Source organism: Callospermophilus lateralis, chromosome 7 (genome assembly GCF_048772815.1).
Source record: "Callospermophilus lateralis isolate mCalLat2 chromosome 7, mCalLat2.hap1, whole genome shotgun sequence".
NCBI classification, from domain to species: Eukaryota; Metazoa; Chordata; class Mammalia; order Rodentia; family Sciuridae; genus Callospermophilus; species Callospermophilus lateralis.
Window position 1 is genome coordinate 119,986,576 of NC_135311.1, and position 20,194 is coordinate 120,006,769.

Genomic DNA, 20,194 nt, shown 5'->3' on the forward strand with positions numbered 1-20,194 from the left:
TGGGCAGTTGTGGGCTGTGTCCAGGCAGAGGAAGAGATGGAGAGCAGAGGGTGCCCTGATGTGAAGGGAGGAGGAGCCAAGGCGAGGAAGGGGAGGGGAGAATGGAATCTGGGCAGACAGCACCCAGAAAGCCTCACCTCTGCTCCCAGCCAGAGGCCAGAGCTTCTACTATCCTCCAGGCTGTGTGGTCAGGTCTGCACCTCATCCTTCCTTCATCATCACAGTGGAATCCTGTCTACACCCACCTGACCCTGAGTCCTCCAGGCACAGGGCCCTGGAGAACAGACAGCTCTCTATCTTGGTGTTTCGTGTGCCCTTTGGCAGTTCCCATACAATCAATGTCCGCTGGACGGACTCACGCATTCAACAGAACAGTCTCTGTGTTCCAGGCAACGTGCTGGGTACAGCGTGATCCAGAGCATGTGATCGATGCCTGCACTCCTAGGGCTTTCCTTGAGAGCATGGGGAGACAAGAAGCAAGGAGTCCCCTGGAAGTGGGGGGTCCAGGGTAGAGGGTCATTGTGTCCTGGCTGCCCACCGAGATGGTAATGCAAGGAAGGCAGATGTTTGCCCTTTATTTCCCACTGCGGTAGCCCCAACATCTGGAACAGTAACCAATAAATACTTGTTGAATGAGGAGAGGATTAGTTGGTTACAAGGGGGCAAATAAGAGCTATGAAGGGAAAGAATGGGGTGCCGAGAGAAAAGAAAATGGGTAGTTATCTCAGATGCATGGTCAAGAAGTAAATCAGAGCTGACAGTTTCAGTAAGGTCTGCTGGTGTGAAGAGTTGGCCACACCAGAGGAGGAGAGGAAGCTCCAGCCGAGGGGACTGTGAAGACACGAAGGGACACATGAAGTCCCACTGTCTGGAGAGACAGCTGAGGCAGCCCTGGCTTGGACTCCCATCTCCCCCCATCGCTGGAGCACATCAGACAGTAGTGGATTTATAGAGACACGGTGCAGTTCCTCCTGTTCAGATGTTGCCATAAAGGAGGATTCCAATTTAGTATTAGAAATTGAAAAACTGGGAGAAGACTGCGAGGTTGATCATAGATGATAGGGTAAAATAGCCGAGGAGAAAGCAAATCTACTACGCCTTGTCTTGAATCCTAGAAGCCCTGGTCTCATGCTTCCCTGCTTGCTTTTGGTATCAAAATCAGAGAGAGAGAGAGAGAGAGAGAAACAGTACTTATAAACTAGAATTATATTAAACCAGAAAGCAGGAAATTGCATGAGTGATTTTTTTTCCAAGCCAAAGTTCCACTTAGCTATTTATAATTCTGGGTCCTGACATCAGCTTAGTTAGCACCTGGCCAGGAGAGCCAAGGCCTAGGGTCCTTTAGGCAGAGCAGCGGAACTCAGGGGGTCCTCTGCAGGAGGGCAGGGACTTGGTTCCTGTGTTCCCACAGGGGTTGGTGTTGGGCTCAGAGGGAAGAACAGGCCAGGACAATGGTGTGGGAGGAACAGGAGCCAAGCTCCAGCCACCTCCACTTTCCTTAAGGACCTCCCCAGCTCTCACCCCCACTGCTCTGTCCTTCCCCTCCCTCCCTACAGGTCCGGGTCCTCTACTGAACACACCCTCCTGGACCCAGACCTCTGTGATTTCCCTTGAGGTCATCGTTACAGGGTAGCCCTCTCTGGCCAGCAGTCGTTTCCCACCCCCAGTGAACTTTGTCTCTGAGAGGTGACCCACGAACTCCCTCTCCACCGCCCTTCCACCTGGGTGACCCTCTCCCTGGACCATTGCTGCCTCTGCTCAGTATCTCCTCCATCATCCCAGCTGCCCCTGGTCTCATCCTCTCCACTCCAAGTCTTGACCTCACCTTGTCCCCCAGGTCTGGACCTTCTCGCTTCCTTTCTCCTTCCATTCTGGTGGCCGCTGGAGCTCGTCATCAGGCCCTCTGAACCCCAAGCTCACACGTCCTGCTCTGGGGCCCTCCCCCTCCCCCTTCCTCATGCTTTCCATGAGTGATGAGTGACATTCCTCCTTGGCCTCCTGCTCTGGTCACTTCCTTCTTCAGCCTCAAGTCCTCATCTGTGACTCAGCCGTGCGCTCACAGTGGCCTCAAGTCTGTGTGAGCCCAGTCACTGCAGGCTCCTCGGGACAAGGACAAGGGGTAGAGCCCTACGAGCTGATGCTTATACAAGAGAGCCATCCCTCACCCCTGGTGGGCACCACAGGTGCATGGCTGACCACCCAGCCTCAGTTTCCTCTTTCCTGAGTGTTGGCTTCAGCCATTCTTGTGGCCATCAAGTCCTTGCCCCCTGACTGCTACCCCGCCTTTCCCCAAGACCCAGCCTCCTGCCCACTTAGCACAGAGCTAAGGCTTTCCTTCAGTCTGCCACCTGCACGAAAACCCACTGCCACCACCGCCTCCTTGCTCGTTCCTGTCAGCAGGGAAGGAGAGTCCCTCCTGGTCTCAGGGCCACCCTCCAGCATGCCCAGGGTCCCCTGCCTCCTGCTTTCCCTGGGGTCTCATGCCACCGTTTCCCATCTGTCCCCCTTATCTTCAACTAACCATTCCACCTCAATCCCCTCCCTCCCCCTGGCTCCCTCCCTCTCTGCCCACCCCTTCCTCTCCCTCTCCCTCCTCCTCTCCCCTCCCCCTCCCTCTCCCTCTCCCTCCTCCCTCCTCCCTTGTTCTTCTCTAGCATTGAAGTCTAGTCAAGTTCCTCCCATCTTAAAAATATTTGTAACCACCCCCCAAGGACATAACCCTCTTGCGCTGCAACCCTCTTTTCCTTCATTGTCCAGAAATTCTTCCTTTGAAGGTCTTCTCTCCCCGTTTCATCCTCCTCTTCTCCCATCTGGCCCTGTCCCGTTGTGACCCTTGGTCCACTCCTCCCAGCACCAGCAGTGACCCCCTCCTGCTGACCTACTTTCTGGGCCTCCCTAAAGTTCCCTGCAGCCTGAGCCTGTCCATCTCCTACTCAGAGACCTCCTTCTCTGAGCTTCGTGACCCCTCCCCCAGGACTAGGCCTCCCATGCTGCTGTTCCCTGCAGCCTGGGCACCTCTGTTCTGTCCTGGGCACCTCTCCCCACCCTCTGTGGGTGGGCTTATCCTTCTCATGGCTACTTTCCCAGCAGAATCTCAAACTCTATCTTTCTAGACCACACTTCTGTGTGTGTGTGTGTGTGTGTGTGTGTGTGTGTTTATGTGTATGAAATACCTTTTATTTATTTTTTATGTTTTATTTCTTCTTTTTAGTTGCACAAGACAGTAGAGTGTATTTTGACATATCATACATACATGGAGTGTAACTTCTCATTGTTGTCACATGATGTGGAGTTACACTGGTCATGTCTTCACATATGAACATAAGAAAGTTATGTCTGATTCCTTCTACTATCCTTCTCATTCTTAACCCCCCTTGTTTCCCCCCATTCTCCCCTGGTCAATTCAGTGAACCTTCACTCCTCCCCTGGCCCCCACCTATTGTGAGTCAGGATCCTCATATCAGAGAGAACATTTGGCCTTTGGTTTTCTGGGATTGGCTTATTTCACTTAGCATGATAGCCTCCAGTTCCATCCATTTACCAGCAAATGCCATAATTTCATTCTTCTTTATGGCTGAGTAATATTCCATTGTGTATGTATGTATATATATATATATATATATATATATATATATATATATATCACATTTTCTTTATCCATTCATCTATTGAAGGGTGCCTAGGTTGGTCTTATAGCTTAGTTATTGTGAACTGAGCTGCTATAGATATTGATGTGGCCGCATCTAGACCAGACTTCGCCCCTCAACTTAAGACCCATGTAGTTACTTTCTACTAGATAATTCCACTTGGAGATTCCACCCATACCACACAACTCGGCATGCCTCCGCACTCACACCAGCAGCTCATCCTGCATTCTCACCTTAGTGCCAGTACAGCCCAGTGCCCTGGCCAGGCCCTCAGCCCAGCACACTCCTGCTCCTCCTTGGTCCCTATCCTCACCCTCAGTATGGCCTATGGCTGTGTCCTGTTTTAAATGTCCCAAATCTTCCTGCCTTTCTCCAGATCCTCTGCCCATGCCCAGCCTAGGATGCCATCAACACATCTGCCAGACTACCATGAGCCTCCCAGTAGCATGAAGCCTCCACAAAGGCTGGGCTTGCATCTGCCTTGGTCTCTGCTGCACCCCCAGCGTCCAGCACAGTGACTTAGACTAAACAGACAGTCTGATGTTTGTGGAGTGATTGAATGTTCTCTCTTCCTCTACCCACTGCCCCAGACAACGGTCAGAGTGACCTTTTTCACATACAAAATATCAAATGCTAAATAGAATGAAATCCCTTATTGATGCACACTGCCTACCATGTGAAGTCCAGTCTCCTTAGCAGATAGCGGGGGCCGGGGGAGGGGGGCATTCATGAGCTGGCCCTGCCCACGGGTGCCTTTGCCAGCTCACCTCTCATCACCCTGCTGAAAGCACTTGAATTTGCAGTGGCCCAGGATTAGGGACCCTGGAGCGTGCACCATTCCTAGTTCTTTGGCCTCAGATAATTACATGATGCCTCTGCATCTCAATTTCCTCACCTTTAAAATGGGAAAATAGTGCCCAGCCCTCGGGGTAACTGTAAGGCTAAAGTAAGTCAATGTACGCAAAGTCTTCACAGCAGCTGCTGACAAACAATCAGTTCTGGAGTTATTCGCTATATAACTGAAAGTTAGTTCTGATCCTAACTATTAGGTGGCTGCTCTCACTGCTGTACTGCAGTCTTACAGTCTGACCTCTGGGATTTGGCCTGGGCTCCTCCCTTCACCTGAAGGGCCCTTCCTCCTTCTCACCTGCTATTCCTGTCACCTTGTTGGCCCTTCATAGCCTCAGGCCTCAGCTCAGACGTGGCCTCCTCCAAGTCCCTAACCCATGGCTGGGACTCAGGTCAGGTGAGGCGCTCACCTTGGGCACAAAAATTAAGGGCGAGGGAAAAAAGCTCAGTAACTAAGATTAATAATAATAATATTAATAATAATATATAATAATAATAATATATTTTAAAATCAAGATCAACGCAAAATATTTGTGATGAAACTTTAAATAAAGAGAGTCTCCAACAGACAGAGGCAGGTCTAGGATAAAGGTGAGTGAGCCAAGTGCAAGGTCAGATTCAGTCCTTGTTTCTTCATTGGATGGGTTGGATTTATGTGCATTTGTTGTGATTTTCTAAGGGAAAAATCAATTGCTTTGAGACTTAGTGTCTTGACTACTGAGTCCTTGGGACCCCTAAAGCTTTGTGAGCCTCACTCCCTGAACCTTCTTTTCAGCCTGGCCCTCCAAATTGGAGTCAGCTGCTTCTCCTGGATGCTCCTGCAGCACCTTCCCCCTGAGTCCTAAATCCCCGTATCCTTGTCCGTTCACGCATTGGTGATGGATCTCCAGGGCTGGACACAGGGGCTGGTACACGTAGGTCCTTATAGTACACCCATGATTGCATTAATGGGAAGAGAAATTAGGTGCATGGGTCTGTGCCCAGACAGTGGTGGAGGGGGCTGGGCAGACTCCTTCCTCCTGCTATGGATGCCTGTCCTCTTGTCCCCATCAGTCTCAGACTAGCTACAGAGCATAGGGACATGGACACGTGTACCCCGTGTGTGTTTTCTACAGTATGCTGGGGGCTCACTAGGAAACCTTAAATCTGGATCCCACCCCCCCATCAGCAGCACCCAGCTCTGTCTTCAGATGCCAGGGAACTTTCACCAGATCTCAAAGGCCTATGGGTACAGTCCTGGCATCCCTGGAGCTTAAATTCCAGGGAGCATGTTTAGAGACACCTGGAAGAAGGATGGCCCCGCAGCTTGCCTCTCCAGGTCAACTTGTAACAGGTGTCCCTACTTCATATCCTCCCTATGCCAGAGCTCTGGGACCTGGAACAAAGGGGCCACCTTCCCTGGGCTTCCTTCAGCAAATCCCCTCCCCCATCCCTGAGTCGCACAAAGCTAACTTCAGATCAGGGCTCAGATAGGACTTCAGCAGAGGTGTGGAAAGTGGGGCCAAGAGAGGCCAGATGAGGGGTGGGTGGGCCGGCTTGGACTTGAGAATCCTTGGCCTGGCACATGGTCATGCAAACCCCCTTCTCTAGGACCCTTGATGTTTGACTTAGCTCACACATGCGTGTATGCATCCCCCCCCCACACACACACACACATGCTCACAGAGTCCCATAGAATGCTTTGTCCTGATCCTCTCAGCCCAGGGCTGAAGGTCCTGGTATTTGATGTAACACGAATGTGACAGTCAAGAACCTGCCCATCTATGGTAGAGTCTGGGACTAGCAGGAGCAATCCTGATCGGCCCACAGAAACCTCACAGCTACGGCAAGAAAGCTTTAACAGAATCATCTTGTCAGGGTCACACACAGTGATTTCCACAACTGGCTTCTGATGGCTCAAATGATGTCTACAGAAAAGGCAGGGTCCTTTGGGCCTGAGAACCCTGGGAAGGTGTCTGAACCACTCCCCTAGTGGCTCCAGGTGCCTCTCTCCCAAATCTCAGAACTTCTGTGGTCTCACCTCACCACCTGGCACCCCTGTCTTTGCTGTAGGGCACCTTCCTCCGCCACACCCTGGGGCAGAGCTCCTCCCCCTCCGTCTCACAGCCCTAAGTATAGCACAGGTGGAGATGGAGTGACTCTGGAGAAACTCCAGGGGTGTGGCAGGGATGGACTCCAGGGGTGTGGCAGGGACGGTCTCCTGCGGGAGCACTTGGCTGGGTCCTAGCCGACTCTTGGGTAGTGACGTGTCACGTCCACAGCGTCCGGGCCCCCAGGACTGTCTCAAGAGCCCCTGCCAAACAGGCTGACTCACCACTGCTGGCTCAAGTGAACTTGAAAAGTAGACTTAACGAGTCATTGGCTTCATTTTACCTGCTGCCCTCTCAAATTGAATTAAAAAAAAAAAAATCTTCATGAAAGCGCTTCTATCTAGGAAGGCTGCCAATACTGAGTCTCACTTAGTCTCCATTTTGAGACAGTGGCAAGCAGCAGGGTGTCCACTGCCTCCTCATCCGTGCTGGTTCTACTGCCCAGAAGTGGACTGCACTTAAGATCCGTTTAGCCACATCTGTCATCAGATGCAGGGTCAAGTTCAACTAGGAAGTCTCCAAAATTTGGGACCCCTAGGATGCATAACCCACAAACAATCATGTCGGTCTACCTTTCCTAAATAAAAATCTGCAGGTCTGGAGTACTTCAGATGGAGCCAGGGTCGCAGGCATGTGCTAGCTGGAAGGCCAGCTGGATGCTATGATCAGACATGAAGCTCGTCCCCCGTAAGAACGCTAAATGTCTGCTTGTGTGACTCCGAGCACTGACTCTTGGCAGGAGGGCAGTGGAACATGAAATGTCCAGGAGAGCTATAAAGTCACCTTTTGTCTGTTTTCTCGTCTTCCTGTCTTTCAGAGATCGAGCAGGGCAGTTGCGGTGACCCTGGCATACCTGCCTACGGCCGGAGGGAAGGCTCTCGGTTCCGCCACGGTGACACACTCAAGTTTGAGTGCCAGCCTGCCTTTGAGCTGGTGGGGCAGAAGGCAATCACGTGTCAAAAGAATAACCAGTGGTCGGCTAAGAAGCCAGGCTGCGTGTGTAAGTGAGCCGGAGGCAGCCGCTGCAGGATCCCCACAGAGAGGCAGGGCCCGTTTCCTAGCTGGTCCCGGGGCCCATCCTTGGCCACATTGCACTGTGTGCCCGCAGCGCCACTTTGGTTGGTTTCTTCTGCTCCTTAGAACATTGCTGGCTGGCCCCTCATGTCTGGCAGTACTGTAGACGGCAGCATTGAGAGCGATTGCTCTCAACCTTGGGGGCCTTCATCACCGTCGTCTTACCCTCCCTGGTGATCCTTAAGAACAAGGCAGAGACCCTCGGGCATGGCCCACAAGGCTCAGATCCAGACATTTCTTCCTCACCCTTGTTACCATGTCTGACACCACTCAATCAGCTGGGGCTGGAGGGACTGGCACCTCTACCAGCCTCCAGGGGCTGCAGGAAAAAAACAACCTGGCATGAAATATACCCTACAGTCGCTGCCTCTTGTATGGAATTTAGGTTCAGATGAGGGCTCTAGCTGTCTTTGGGTTGTTGATCTTTGGGAGAAGGAATGGAGTAAACAAGGAAGGGTCCTCTACCTGCCTTCCACTCCGACGGGCTGGCCATACACTGCGGCGCAAATGATATCAGAAGTCCTCATCCCCAGTGGGACCCCAAGTGTGAGGGGCTCTGGGTAGCAAAACAAGGTAGACATGGTCTCTGTCAGAAATTCCAGGGTTCCAGCTTCTCTGGGCTGTCACCTCTTCTTCTCCGAACCCTGGCCCCCTGACCTCTTCCAGCTCTTTCAATGTGCTTCTTTCAGGGAAAGGCAGAGAGCCTGCCCCTCTGATCCTTCTCCCACCCTAGTGGGCCACTCAGGACCTCAGAGTCCTGCATATCAGAGAATGACAGCCCCTGGTACTGGAGAGGAAGAGACTGGGAGACGGTCAGAGTCTCCGATGATGAGGGTTTGGGCCGTGTGAGTTGACAAATTGGGTCGTAGCATAGTGATTATACTTTACAAACAAAAAAATAATAATTCTATCTGACAAAGCATTTTCTATGACTTGTGAGTTTATCTGCATAAAAATTCTTCAGAGGCTTATAGAGTTTAAACCACTTTCAGATATATATCAAACAAATCATCCTTATTGAAAAAAAAAATTAGATTGCAGGGTCATCTGATCACCTCTGCTCTCCATTGTGGCTGGAAAATAATGTTCACCAGCTCCTTAGCTTCCTGGGAGCCATGGGAACAAGAGGAACATTGCAGAGACCAAGCCCAGGGCAGGAATGAGCAGAACAGGGCTCTGCAGACACTGGCTGGCAATGGGGACAGAGAAGGCAAAGTTACAGCCTATGGGAGCCCCAAATACCATGGGGCTTAATTTCTGAGATCCATCTAGATAAAGCCAGGTGGCAGAACTGGAAGACGGCCAAGTGTCTGGGACTGAGAACTGGAAGGATGGAAGTGGGAAGAAGAGTCAGCCAGGTCCTCAGGACCAGAACAAAACTCCCTGGCCCCACAGGCAGAGAGATGCAGGTAGTACCCAGAATGCCACTGTAGTCTTCCGAGAATTTACTTGACCCTCCGCCTCTTAGGAGTAGTTTCAGAACAGTTTTCTTAAACCTTCGCTAAGGGCAGAAAACCTTGTAGCACAGCTCATCCAGCCCTTCATTTCCAGGAGCAGGGTTGGCAGCCTCCAGCCGGCTGGGCACGGCTTGCAAGCAGCTGAGAAGAAAAGAGGGCAGAGCTGTCCCCACAAGTATGGATTAGTGTTCTCTGTGGTTTCAAGCAAGGATGAGGGACCTGAGCTTGCTGATAAGAATTGCGAAACAGGCACTTGGGTGTGGGCATGGGGGCTGGCATTTCTTCTGCTGGACAGTTCTGGGATAGAGGAGGTGACATCCCTGGGTACAGAGTCCCAGGGATGCTGGCTTCAGTGGAAGAGACCAGTGAGAGCCAAGTGTCCCCATGACTCTGCACCTTTGTCACATCATCAGCTCATGGACTCGAGGCACCGCCATCTGTCTGTTGTCTGCTCAGTACCCAGCCTCTGAGCTGATGCTTCCTGAGGTCCTGGGCTTCGCCTCATAAGCTTGCTGTCTAATTGGTAGTGAGGGACAGTGATAAGGAAGGCCTGGCATGCTGAGATAACTTTGGATTCCAAATCTGGAGCCCTGATTCTTGGTCCTAGCTCAGCTTCTGGACTGTAGCCAGGGTGTCTCATCCTGGATTTTGGTTTCCTGATCTACTCAGCAGGGCAGCTCTTTATTCTGGCTCCAGAAGCTCTAAGCCTCTAGGATCTAAGCCTCTAGGGAAAGATAACTACAACATTTCCACAATGAATTCTTGGAAACTACTCCATAAAGTGGATCATTACAGAGCAGGCCATGCTGTGATGGAGGGAAAGTTCTGCTCCTTGTTCTAGGTCAAATATAAAGTGTGTGGTCAACAGCAAAGGAGCAACATCTATAAATGCCTATAAAATAATAAGGTTTTCTTCTATGCATTGTTGAATGTTTGAAAATGCACACAGGAAAATACCTTCAGCAAAAGTCAGCATAAATGTCCTGAATTTTACCGCTCGTTAGTGACAATAAATATTAATACAATACTTAGTGAACAGCACTGCTGTTTCCTTCTCAGGAGTTAGAAGGGGACTGGGAAAACTATTTTAATGGCTCAGATTTCTTTGAACAATTGTCCAAAGAAGTGCAAAGCAGGGCATTTGTTCTTCTCTTGAAACATTCTCTTCAAAACAGCTCTTGCCAGGGAATCGCCCTGCCGAGACTGCACAAATAACACTCTTCCTTCATGTTCCCCAACATTTTCTGTGGTAGCCAGAGACTTCAGAATCATTCTGTGGGCTTTGAGCTGCCCTCACAGTAGTAGATCCTCAATAGACAGTCTTTTCCACCTTGGGTTTCAGGAAGATGATATATCTCATAGCGAAAAAGCATTTTGAAAGAAAAGATGGAGCTGACTTCTTTCCTCCTGTCCTCTTCAGTTAATGCATGTCTCCAGGGACCACTGCTCAAAATCTACCTGAAGTAGTACCACTTTCCATCCATTCAGGGATATTTATTGTCTACCCTGTGCCATGGGCCCGGTGTTAGATTCCGCGCTGTTCAGCCTCTCCCTGGGAATTGTGCTCCAACTAGCTGTCCTGGGGAGAGAGCTTTGGCCAGGTTGCACACATTCTTTTCCTTCTAGAAGCTCTGCCTGTTTTTACCCATCCTGACTGAAAGATGGAGGGCCATTCCACCACAAGAGCTACGACAGTAAGGAAGATACAAATAACTCTGAGGGTGGTTTACACAGTCCAGGATGCTTTGTTGACAGGCTAGCAGAGCACTTCACACATCATAAGGAAGCCTGGAAACCAATTATCAGTCCATTAGCAGCCACTTTCAAAAGAAGTTTCAAAACAGCCTTCACCCAGAGATGAGCCGGGACAGCACAAAAGCTCACTTTCCTTCGCCATTTTGCAAAGGGCTGTAAGAAGGTGTGAATCCTAATTGCTCAGGTCTTCCTGTATACGGCATATGTGTGAAATAAGAAGCCAGGGCCTCCTGGGGTGTGCACAGTTTAAGTTACAGATCAGCAGCCAAATCTGGAGAGGTCAGAGAAGGAAAATTGGGTCTTTTGGGCGCTCAGAGAAAATGTCACAGGGGACAGAGGGCTTGAACCAGGCTTTGAAGAGTTGGGAGGTAAGAGAGTGTTCTGTGTAGGGAGGCTACAGGAAATGGCCCCTCCTGGCATCCTCTTGTCCTTTTGCCCTGAATTCCTCCCTACCCCCACTGCACATCCATATGCACACATGCCCCACCACCCGACCCACTGCAGAAAGGAATGGATTGTGTCATAGTGTCTTTAGGAAGCTGGTCCCTCCCATGGACCATTACTCAGGTGTAGGATTAATCAATCTCAGCACTATTGATATTGCAGCTCAGTATAATAATATTGAAGATAATCGTCTGTATGGGACAGCTTTGGGCATCAAAGGATACTTTAACAATATCCTATCCTCTACCCACCAAATGCCAGTAGCACCCACCCCATGCACCAGTAGTGAGAATCAAAAGCACCTCTAGGCATTGCTAAATATTCCCTGGTAGAAAACCCTTCCCAGATTAAAAACCACTGGACTAGGGAAACTTTGTCCCATCTAAAATGAAGACCTATGTGGATTTACATTTTAAGTGAGACTGTGATTAAAGTCTATAGCATTATGACAATGAGAAAGTAGGGGGCAGGAGAGGATGCTGGTGCTTATTAAATGCCTTATTTCATTGGGGCACTATCTTGCCCACAATTTAGCAGATTATATATTCTCTTAGCTTATGGATAGATGAAAACAACATTCAAGAAGATAAGGCCACTATTTCAAAGGCTGTGCAACCACTAAATGATGGCCTAAAATTTGGACAATTAATTGACAGAGCAGTAGCCATGTGAACCTCGATTCCCACTCCAAATCCTGCCAAGGCTCATCTACAGAAGCAAGGACAAAATTACTGGGCCTTAGGACAAAATTACTGGGCCAGGGACCTGAAGCACACTGAGCTACCCCCATAAAGTAAAAGAGGTTGTCAGGAGTTAAACAGATCCATGAAGAATCTTATTAGTTCTTATTAGAACTAGCCCAGTGCCATACACCACCATGCCATGTACTGGTGAGAAATCTTTTCCAAATCCTTATTCTTTCTCATCCCTTCTCCCCATCCACTATCTATTCCCCTACCAGGCACACTCAGCAACCTTCTTAGGTTAGGGCTGTTCTTGATCAAATTCTCACCTGGAGGGCATGGGAATGACCCTGCTCAGGCTGAGGGGGCGATTGGTTAGTGCCGTGTCTGGTGTGATGTGTTGTGAGTCTCTATCAAGAAGAACCTACAGTCTCACTGCTGTGATGCACACCTATAATCCCAGCAATTCACGAGGCTGAGGCAGAAGGATCGCAAGTTCCAGGCCAGCCTGGGCAACTTAGTGAAAACCTGTCTCAAAATAAAAAATAAAGAGGACTGAGGATATAGCTCAGTGGTAAAGCACCCCTGAGTTCTATCCCCAATACCTCAGGTGGAAAAAAAAAAAGTATCTTCAACTCAAGAGCCAATATTCCATACAGGCTGTTGGTTCGTTCCGGTATTTTAAAAGCTTAAATGAATTTAATGATTTGAATGAAGAAAGTACTCTTAATCTCCCTCCTATAAATTAAAAAAACAGGTTCAAATTTGTCCATTGCTTTTTGTTTCTTACACATCTGCACATCTTTCACATTGTTCCAATCAAAGCAAACGTACCATTTTGCATTGTTTCCAAGTCCGTATGTGGCGTCTGTCTTACCATGTGGCTCTGTGTCTTCAACAGTTCTCCTTCTAAAGATCAATGGAATATTCTCTAGTGAATGGACCATGACTTATTCAACTGATCATGTTCAATTATTTTACGTAAGGCTATAATGAACATCCTCCTGCCTGTGGCTTTTTCTCCTCCTCTTAAATTATTTCTTTGGGATGAATTACCAGAAGTACAGTTATCAGGCCAGAGTATGAATGTTTTTTTTTAAACTCTGATGCACACAGTTATATTATTCTCCCAAAATGTTGTCAATAGCAAAAGCTGTAAGATTGAGATTCCTGTAGCCTTCGGCCTTGCTATCAACAAACAGCATAGCTCTCTTTTATGTTCATCTACTTTCACTTTCTAGAGATAACAGCTTAGTGGTTTTCTTCCTATAGGTCACATAGATGGCTTATAACCTTTATCTGCTTCACTAAACCTCAAGTATCTATGTGGCCTTTTAAAACTTGCTAATTTAATTCATATGAGTTGAATCTGTACCTATGGCACACCCAGCCCTTGGCAAATGCTATAAAGTGCCCAGTGTTGTGTTACAAGTGCTGGGAATCCAGACTGGAATGCCTGAGCTCCCGGAGCCCTCCCCTTGCAGGGACAGACAAGAAAGGAAATGGTTCCTTGAGCGTTAAAATTTGTTTTCTTCAATGAGAAGTCCTGATGCCATAGATATGTTTAGATTTGGTTTGGTTTGGTTTGGTTTGGTTTGGTTTGGTTTGGTTTGGTTTGGTCCGGTTCAATTGGGTTGCAGTTCTAGAGTTCAAACCCAGGTCTTACACTTGAATTTATTATCCTCCTACCTCAGCCTCCCAAGTCGCTGGGATTACAGGCATGTGCCACCATGCCTAGCTCGTGGGCCCATTCTTTTATTTAACACATATTTATTGAGCTTGCCTGTGGCAATGCTCAATAAATATGTGTTAAATGAACAGGCTGCCATGGCCCCTCTTCTCCTAGGGCACCATCTCTGTTAGAATGGTTGACCAGAAAATGGGAAGACAGTGTTGGGGCCTGTTGGTAAAGGACACATCTAAGTTGCAGTAGTGGGTTCTAAGAGAAGCTGAGAGGTGTGGGCCTGTGCAAGGGATGGAGAGGTGTTCCATGGATGCATTGACACACACACGTGTATACACACACATGCACTACTAGCTGGGTAATTGGGATTGCAGGGGTTCCTACAGGGTAGGTGCTGCCAAGGGAATGTGAGTAAGGAAGGCCAGTGGGGTCCATAGATAAGGGTGTGGGAAAGAGGCTATCACCCCATCCATTGTGCAGAGCATGCCCCTGTTAGGACAAGAGGTATGGAAGACCTGTCAGGAGAGGTACCAGAATTTCCATCCCAGGACACTGGATGGGGACTTCAGTCCTGGCCCATCCACAGCCAGGTCTAAAGACATGATGCCTTTGCCATGGGCAGTGCCATGTGGGGACTGTGGCACACTAAGGTCTTGGTACTTTCCAATCCAATTTGAAGGTACTCTTTTTATCATGGGATAGAAATCCTCTATCTTGTCTTCCCCCCTTTCTAGTTTGCTAATTTGTATTGTATAGTTGTTTTACATTTTTATGTAGACAAATTCCCCAATGTTTATGATTTCTTTTCAAAGCTGACAGAGTTATCATTCTGCTACGGATCTGAGAAATACTCTCTTCTATTTTTAGTTATTTGTCAGTAATTTGATTTGTTAAACTACAATTTGTTAATCCATCTGGAGTTTATTTAGATGAATGTATAATATTGTCCAAACTCTTAGGCAGTTTTCCAACATAATTTATTAAGTAATTCACTTCCCTTGTGATTTGAGAGAAATGGATTGTTTTATCATATACTGAATCCTCAAATGTAGTTAAGTCTATTTCCTGAGTCACCGCTTTGTTCTGTTGCTCCGGCTTTCCTAACCCCCATATTGAATAATTTTAATTGTTGTTTTATAATATGTTCTAATATCTAGCAGAGCTGAAAACAATTTCTTCCTTCCTTAATTATTTTCTCTTTCAGAATATTCATTGTTATTCTCATCTGTTTGTTGTTCAAGATTAATTTTGGAATCATTTTGTCAGAGTGGGAAAAAGCTATCCTGTTGGGACTTTGTGTGTGCACTCCTGTTAAACTGTAAATTAACTCAAAGAAAATGGGCTTTGTTCTAATACGCAAGCTTCCCACCCAGATCCATGACGTGTTTGTCTCTCTTTTGGTACTCCACTTTCATTTTTCTAAATATAGCAGCTCTGTGGTTTTCTTCATATAGGTCACATACATGGCTTGTCACCTTTCTTCTGAAATTGGCAGGTACTTTTCTTTAGTTCCACTCCCACCTCAACCTCCGTGCTCCGTGCACAGGCAAAGCGTGTCCCCATTTTCCCGCCCCTCTGTGACTAAACCTGGTATTCCCTGTAAGTGTATAATCCCAGATTTTCCAGGACAAGTGCAATTTCAATCATCTTCTCCTTCGGCCCAGAAAATATGATCTCAGTAACTGGAGTCCTGGAAAATTGCCTCCTTCAAGTATTCAGAGTCAGAGTTGGGACCAGCTAAGGTCTGAAAGTGTTAGATTCCAAATGGGAAACAGGATTCCTGGGAATGTTTGTGACAGGGCACTGACGGTGATGAGGGCTAAGTGAGCTTCCTCGGCTTTGTGTAATGTTCTCAGGCTCTCGGTTTCCTTCAAGGACCCACTGACCACAGAGGGCCCCAGGAAGTGAGCAGACAACCTGGGGAGTTCCAGAGCACCTTCCCTCTGCCACCCAGGTCTCAGAAACCTAGACACTGAGAACCCATGGTCTCACTTTGCTAGGGATGTGCAGAGCTAGGTGTGGTCGCCTTAGTGGGGTCTGTGCTGGTAGCAGGGGTGCATCTATTCCTGAGAGAGTGGGCAGCTTAGTCACGGCTGGGGATGGGCCTCCTGGTACCACAGGGCAGCCACAGCAGGGTAAGCCAGAGCTGAGGGAGTCCAGGGCTAGGAGAAGGGCTGAAGGGATGGCCACAAAGGCACTGCCCACATTGCCTATCAGGATGTCCAAGGAAGTGGAATCAACCCCTGTCCTCCTGGGCCAGTGTGAGGCCCATACATTACTTATTGCCTTTGTGTTTAAACAGCAAATGCTGGATGGTGGAAAGAGGCCTCTGGATTGAATCATTTCCATACTCAGGAGAACAGGGGGTAATTCTGGCTGGACCCCTACACCAGCCAGGGGCCAGAGCTTCAAAAAGGGCTTTGCTCAGCACAGAGACTAGAGAAGAAACCAGAACCAGCTCTAAAGGTTGGTCTCTGGGCTGAGCACACATGTTAAGAAAGGGTTGGTGGGAAGGGAGGGTCCTAAAGCCTAGAGGGCCCATGAGTATCTGAGCTCCTTCCAAGCCCACCCCCCTGGCTTGTGGGGTCGTAACATCCCAGTGTGCCACCAGGCTTGGCTTGACTTGGCTCAGGACCTGGCTGTAGGATCTGAACTGAGGGAATACAGGTATCCAGTGTCCCTGGCCAGGGTCAGATCAGGCAACGATTGGAGGGAAGGTTGGCTCACAGAAGAGGCTTTCCTATCAGAAGGTCCAGAGGAACACTGTCAGCACTTTTTCTGCCAAACCAGTCTGGGTCTCACATATCATTTGCTGTTTTTATGTTCAAATAGGCAGATACTTTATAGGGGAATGAGATGCCTTCAGTGGTTCTACCCAGTCTAAAAGGAACCCAAACCTGACTAAAAATTAGAATCACTCAATGGTATTTTAAACTGTGGAAGCCCTCGCCTCATTCCTAAAATACCCGGCAGACTTAGGACAGGGCCCAGGAGTTGTTCTAAGACCTTCCTAGGTAACCTAGATGTTGTGCCAGATTTCTGAACCTCCAATATGAAACACCTGTCATGCCAGCTGCTTGGTGGGGTCTTGTGTCCTTCCTGAGGGTTTGGTCCCTTGACAAGATGGCAGCCCTATGAGACCTGGTAATGATGCATGAGATGGTATATTATGGTCATATGCCACTGCTCTGAGGCTGGCTGGGCTGAGACTGCCAGAATTCAGTTATCATGATAGTCATGGTCTTATTATGATGGTCATGGTCTCCTTGGGTCTGTGAAATACCGGCCTCCAGTAAGGAATGAGATGCATGGTCCAGCACTTTGACATCATAGCCTGTTGTTGCTATCACCTGCTTTCATTTAGTTTGAATGCAGCAAAATGTGAGGGAGAGGCTACTGTGTTCTGTGTACTGTGCTCAGCACAGGAAGAGTATTGGAGACGGTTGGCACAGGGTTCTTGCCCTCCAAGGGCTCATAGTCTAGTAAGTGACATAAACACCATATTTCACAATAATAGATGTGGTCACAAAGTATTTTAAGAAAGGAAGACAAAAAATATATTCCAACTGGAAGCTTCTCAGAAGTCTTTTTGGAGAATTGTAACATAGGCAAAATTTAGTCCAGTCCAACCCAGGAATCTATCCAAAAGTGAACTGCAAACATGACTTAATCCAAGGCCCAGTCCAAAGGCCATGTTCCTACAGCCAAGAGTCCTGTCCAAGAAATGCTAGGACTGCAGCCATCTGGGGGGAACTGACCGAGCTGCAGTAATCTAGTCCTGGGTAGTGACCTCTACCTGTGGGGAAATGGGTGTCTCAGTCACTCTCGCTTCAGCTGTGATCAAACCAACAAGCTCTTTTTTTCTCTGTAAAACATTGAGTGCTTTGGGCATCTTCTCAGCTGTGCTCTACTGTGTCTAACTCAGAAAACAATGGAGGCGGACACAGAGCTCCACCAACCAGGGTCTGTGTTCTCACAGCTACTGACTCAGGAGCTAGAGTGTGGAGTTCTACCAGGATCCTTCCCCCTGTTCTCTGGGCCCCTTGGTGAATACATCATCTTATTTGGACAGAAATCCATCACTGTCAGCCCTGGGTGTTGTAGGTGGCCTCGGGTTCTGTGGTTCTTGGAGAAGACACCACTCACCTTTTATAGGGCTTGGCTTTCTAGGAGAACCCTTTTGGCCCTCCCATATATACAAAGACAACCTTATGGGGGGCTCAATGGGAGGGAGTTCAGTAATGGGCCTCTAGCCCCAGGCTTCCCCCCTATGGAATTGAAGGTAGCTGTCTCAGGCTAACAGTCTATGCCCCTGGATTATGGCGGATTCCTCTGGAGGGAAATCCAAATGGACTTCCCGATGATGGTGCTGAGCAGCCATCTCTTCTTTCCCAGTCTTCTGTGGGTGGTGATTTGAGGTGTGACTGGGTATGGATGTTTCTAGTCTCCCTGGGTGAAGGTCTTCTCTCCCAGTCTTCTGTGGGTGGTGATTTGAGGTGTGATTTGGCATGGGTGGTTCTAATCTGCCTGAATAAAGGTCTTCTGCTAAAACCACTGTTGGAAACATGGTGACCTCTAGCAGAACTCAGGAATCATGAGAAGAGGACAGGCCCCAAGAGCCTCCAAGACCCGGTGGCCTGGGCCCACTATCCGGAAGCATTTTTTTTCCCCAGAGTTTTTATTAGTGAATTATAATTTTACATAATAGTAGGTTCTGTTGTTACATATTTATTCAATCACAAAATATAACAATATAATTTGACCAGTATCATCCTCTGGTATTTCCCCTTTCCTTCCCTCCTCCCTCCCCCTGTTCCTTTTGGGCTGTTACAGATGTTGTCCACACTCTTTTTTTAATTGCTCTGGGCTGTGGAATGGCTTGGGCTTTGGGATGGCATAATACCAAGCCAGTTTTCTCCCCAGCTGATCCCTGTGTCTGGCCCATGGGGTAATAAGAAAACTGAAGCTAACCCCAGCAGGGCACAGAGACTGGCTGGGATCTGCCCCTGTGGCAAGGATATCACCCTCTGAGTCACACAGGGGCTCTAGGGACATGGCACCGGTGATTGTGTGACTTCACAAGGGCAAGAAGTACTTGTGAATAGCCTTTGCTTGGGACATGGAAGGACTGGGTCTTCAGGGAAGCTATTGCCATATGTGTCTCAGCTTCTCAGAATCCCCAGTGAAGCTCAAGAATGACCGAATACTGGAGCTGGGGTTGCAGCTCAGTGGCAGAGTGTTTGCCTAGCATGCATGAGGCACTGGGTTCAATCCCCAGCACCACATTAAAAAAATGAACAAATAAAATAAAAGGTATTGTGTCCACCAACAACTAAAAAACAAAATTTTTTTTAAAAAAATAGAATGACAGAATACTCATCTCTCCAGTACAAGCTGTGAGCACCAGGGACCCCATACAGCTGACAGAGCATCTCTTCTGCCCATAGAAGACAGCAGCTCACTTCATAGTTGGCAACCAAGCAGTCAATCATTCCTGCAAACCAGGGGTTCTATTAGAGTTTTCTCAGAATTGTATTGTTTAGTGGATGCCAGGCTAAGGCAGGGGAGGAAGGCAACCCCTTTGCCGCCTCAGTTGGCCAGTTGAGACTCAGAGACACACTGAGCAGAAGCATGAGTTGGGACACTGCCTTCAGCAGCAGAACTGGCACAGAACCTCTTGTTTCAAATCAGGGAATGAACATATACCCCCAAGTATCAGGCACATGCTAGACTCCCTGTCTCCCAAGCTTCATGGCACTGGGTCTTCACAACAGAGCTCTAGTTTAGAAGTTACTAATCCCATCTTCATACATGTGGGAAAAGACTCAGAGAGGTAAAATACCTGCTCCCCCACCACCATCAAAATGTACATTTAGACCAGGCTCAGTGGCTCATGCCTGTAATCCCAGTGGCTCGGGAGGCTGAGGCAGGAGGATCGTGATTTCAAATCTAGCCTCAGCAAAAGCAAGGCGCTAAGCAAATCAATGAGACCCTATCTCTAAATAAAATACAAAATAGGGCTGGGGATGTGGCTCAGTGGTTGAGTGTCTCTGAATTCAATCCTCCTGGTATCAAAAAAAAAAAAAAAAAAGGTGTACATTTAGTAAGTAAAAAATGAGATGCAAACTCAAAATTTTTAGGATTCATATATTTGCTCCACCTTTTGGATGGTGGCTTTCTTTGGCTACATATATGGATTTATGATCATTTTTTAAGGTAAAATCTGAGCCCTCCAGTGTGGACGCAGCTAGTTATAAGGAGGGCAGACTAAGGGACATTCTTCACACTTTGGTCCATAAAGTGTCAGAATCTGTCCTGTGAGCTGGTGACATGAGACCCCTCCAGCCCTAACCAGCAGTGAAGGAGCTCATGAATATCCCAATTCACGTACTGGCCATGAAGAGGGTCTGGAGGCTGAGCAACCCCAGGAAGTTTGGGTGGGCATCATTCTGCAAGTGTGGCCAGAATCAGCCCATGCTGCAGGGTCATTGCAGGCTGTGGGTAATTCTCC

The 20,194-nt window shown here is 48.3% G+C and overlaps 1 protein-coding gene across 1 annotated transcript in view; it reads left to right on the forward strand.

Moving 5' to 3' along the window:
• Window positions 1-20,194, forward strand: part of Csmd2 (CUB and Sushi multiple domains 2) — a 535,133-nt gene that overhangs the window by 311,593 nt on the left and 203,346 nt on the right. Inside the window, exon 13 of the mRNA XM_076862996.2 lies at window positions 7,404-7,586. Within this exon, the coding sequence (XP_076719111.2) occupies window positions 7,404-7,586 (183 nt within the window). The remainder of the gene's footprint in view (window positions 1-7,403; window positions 7,587-20,194) is intronic.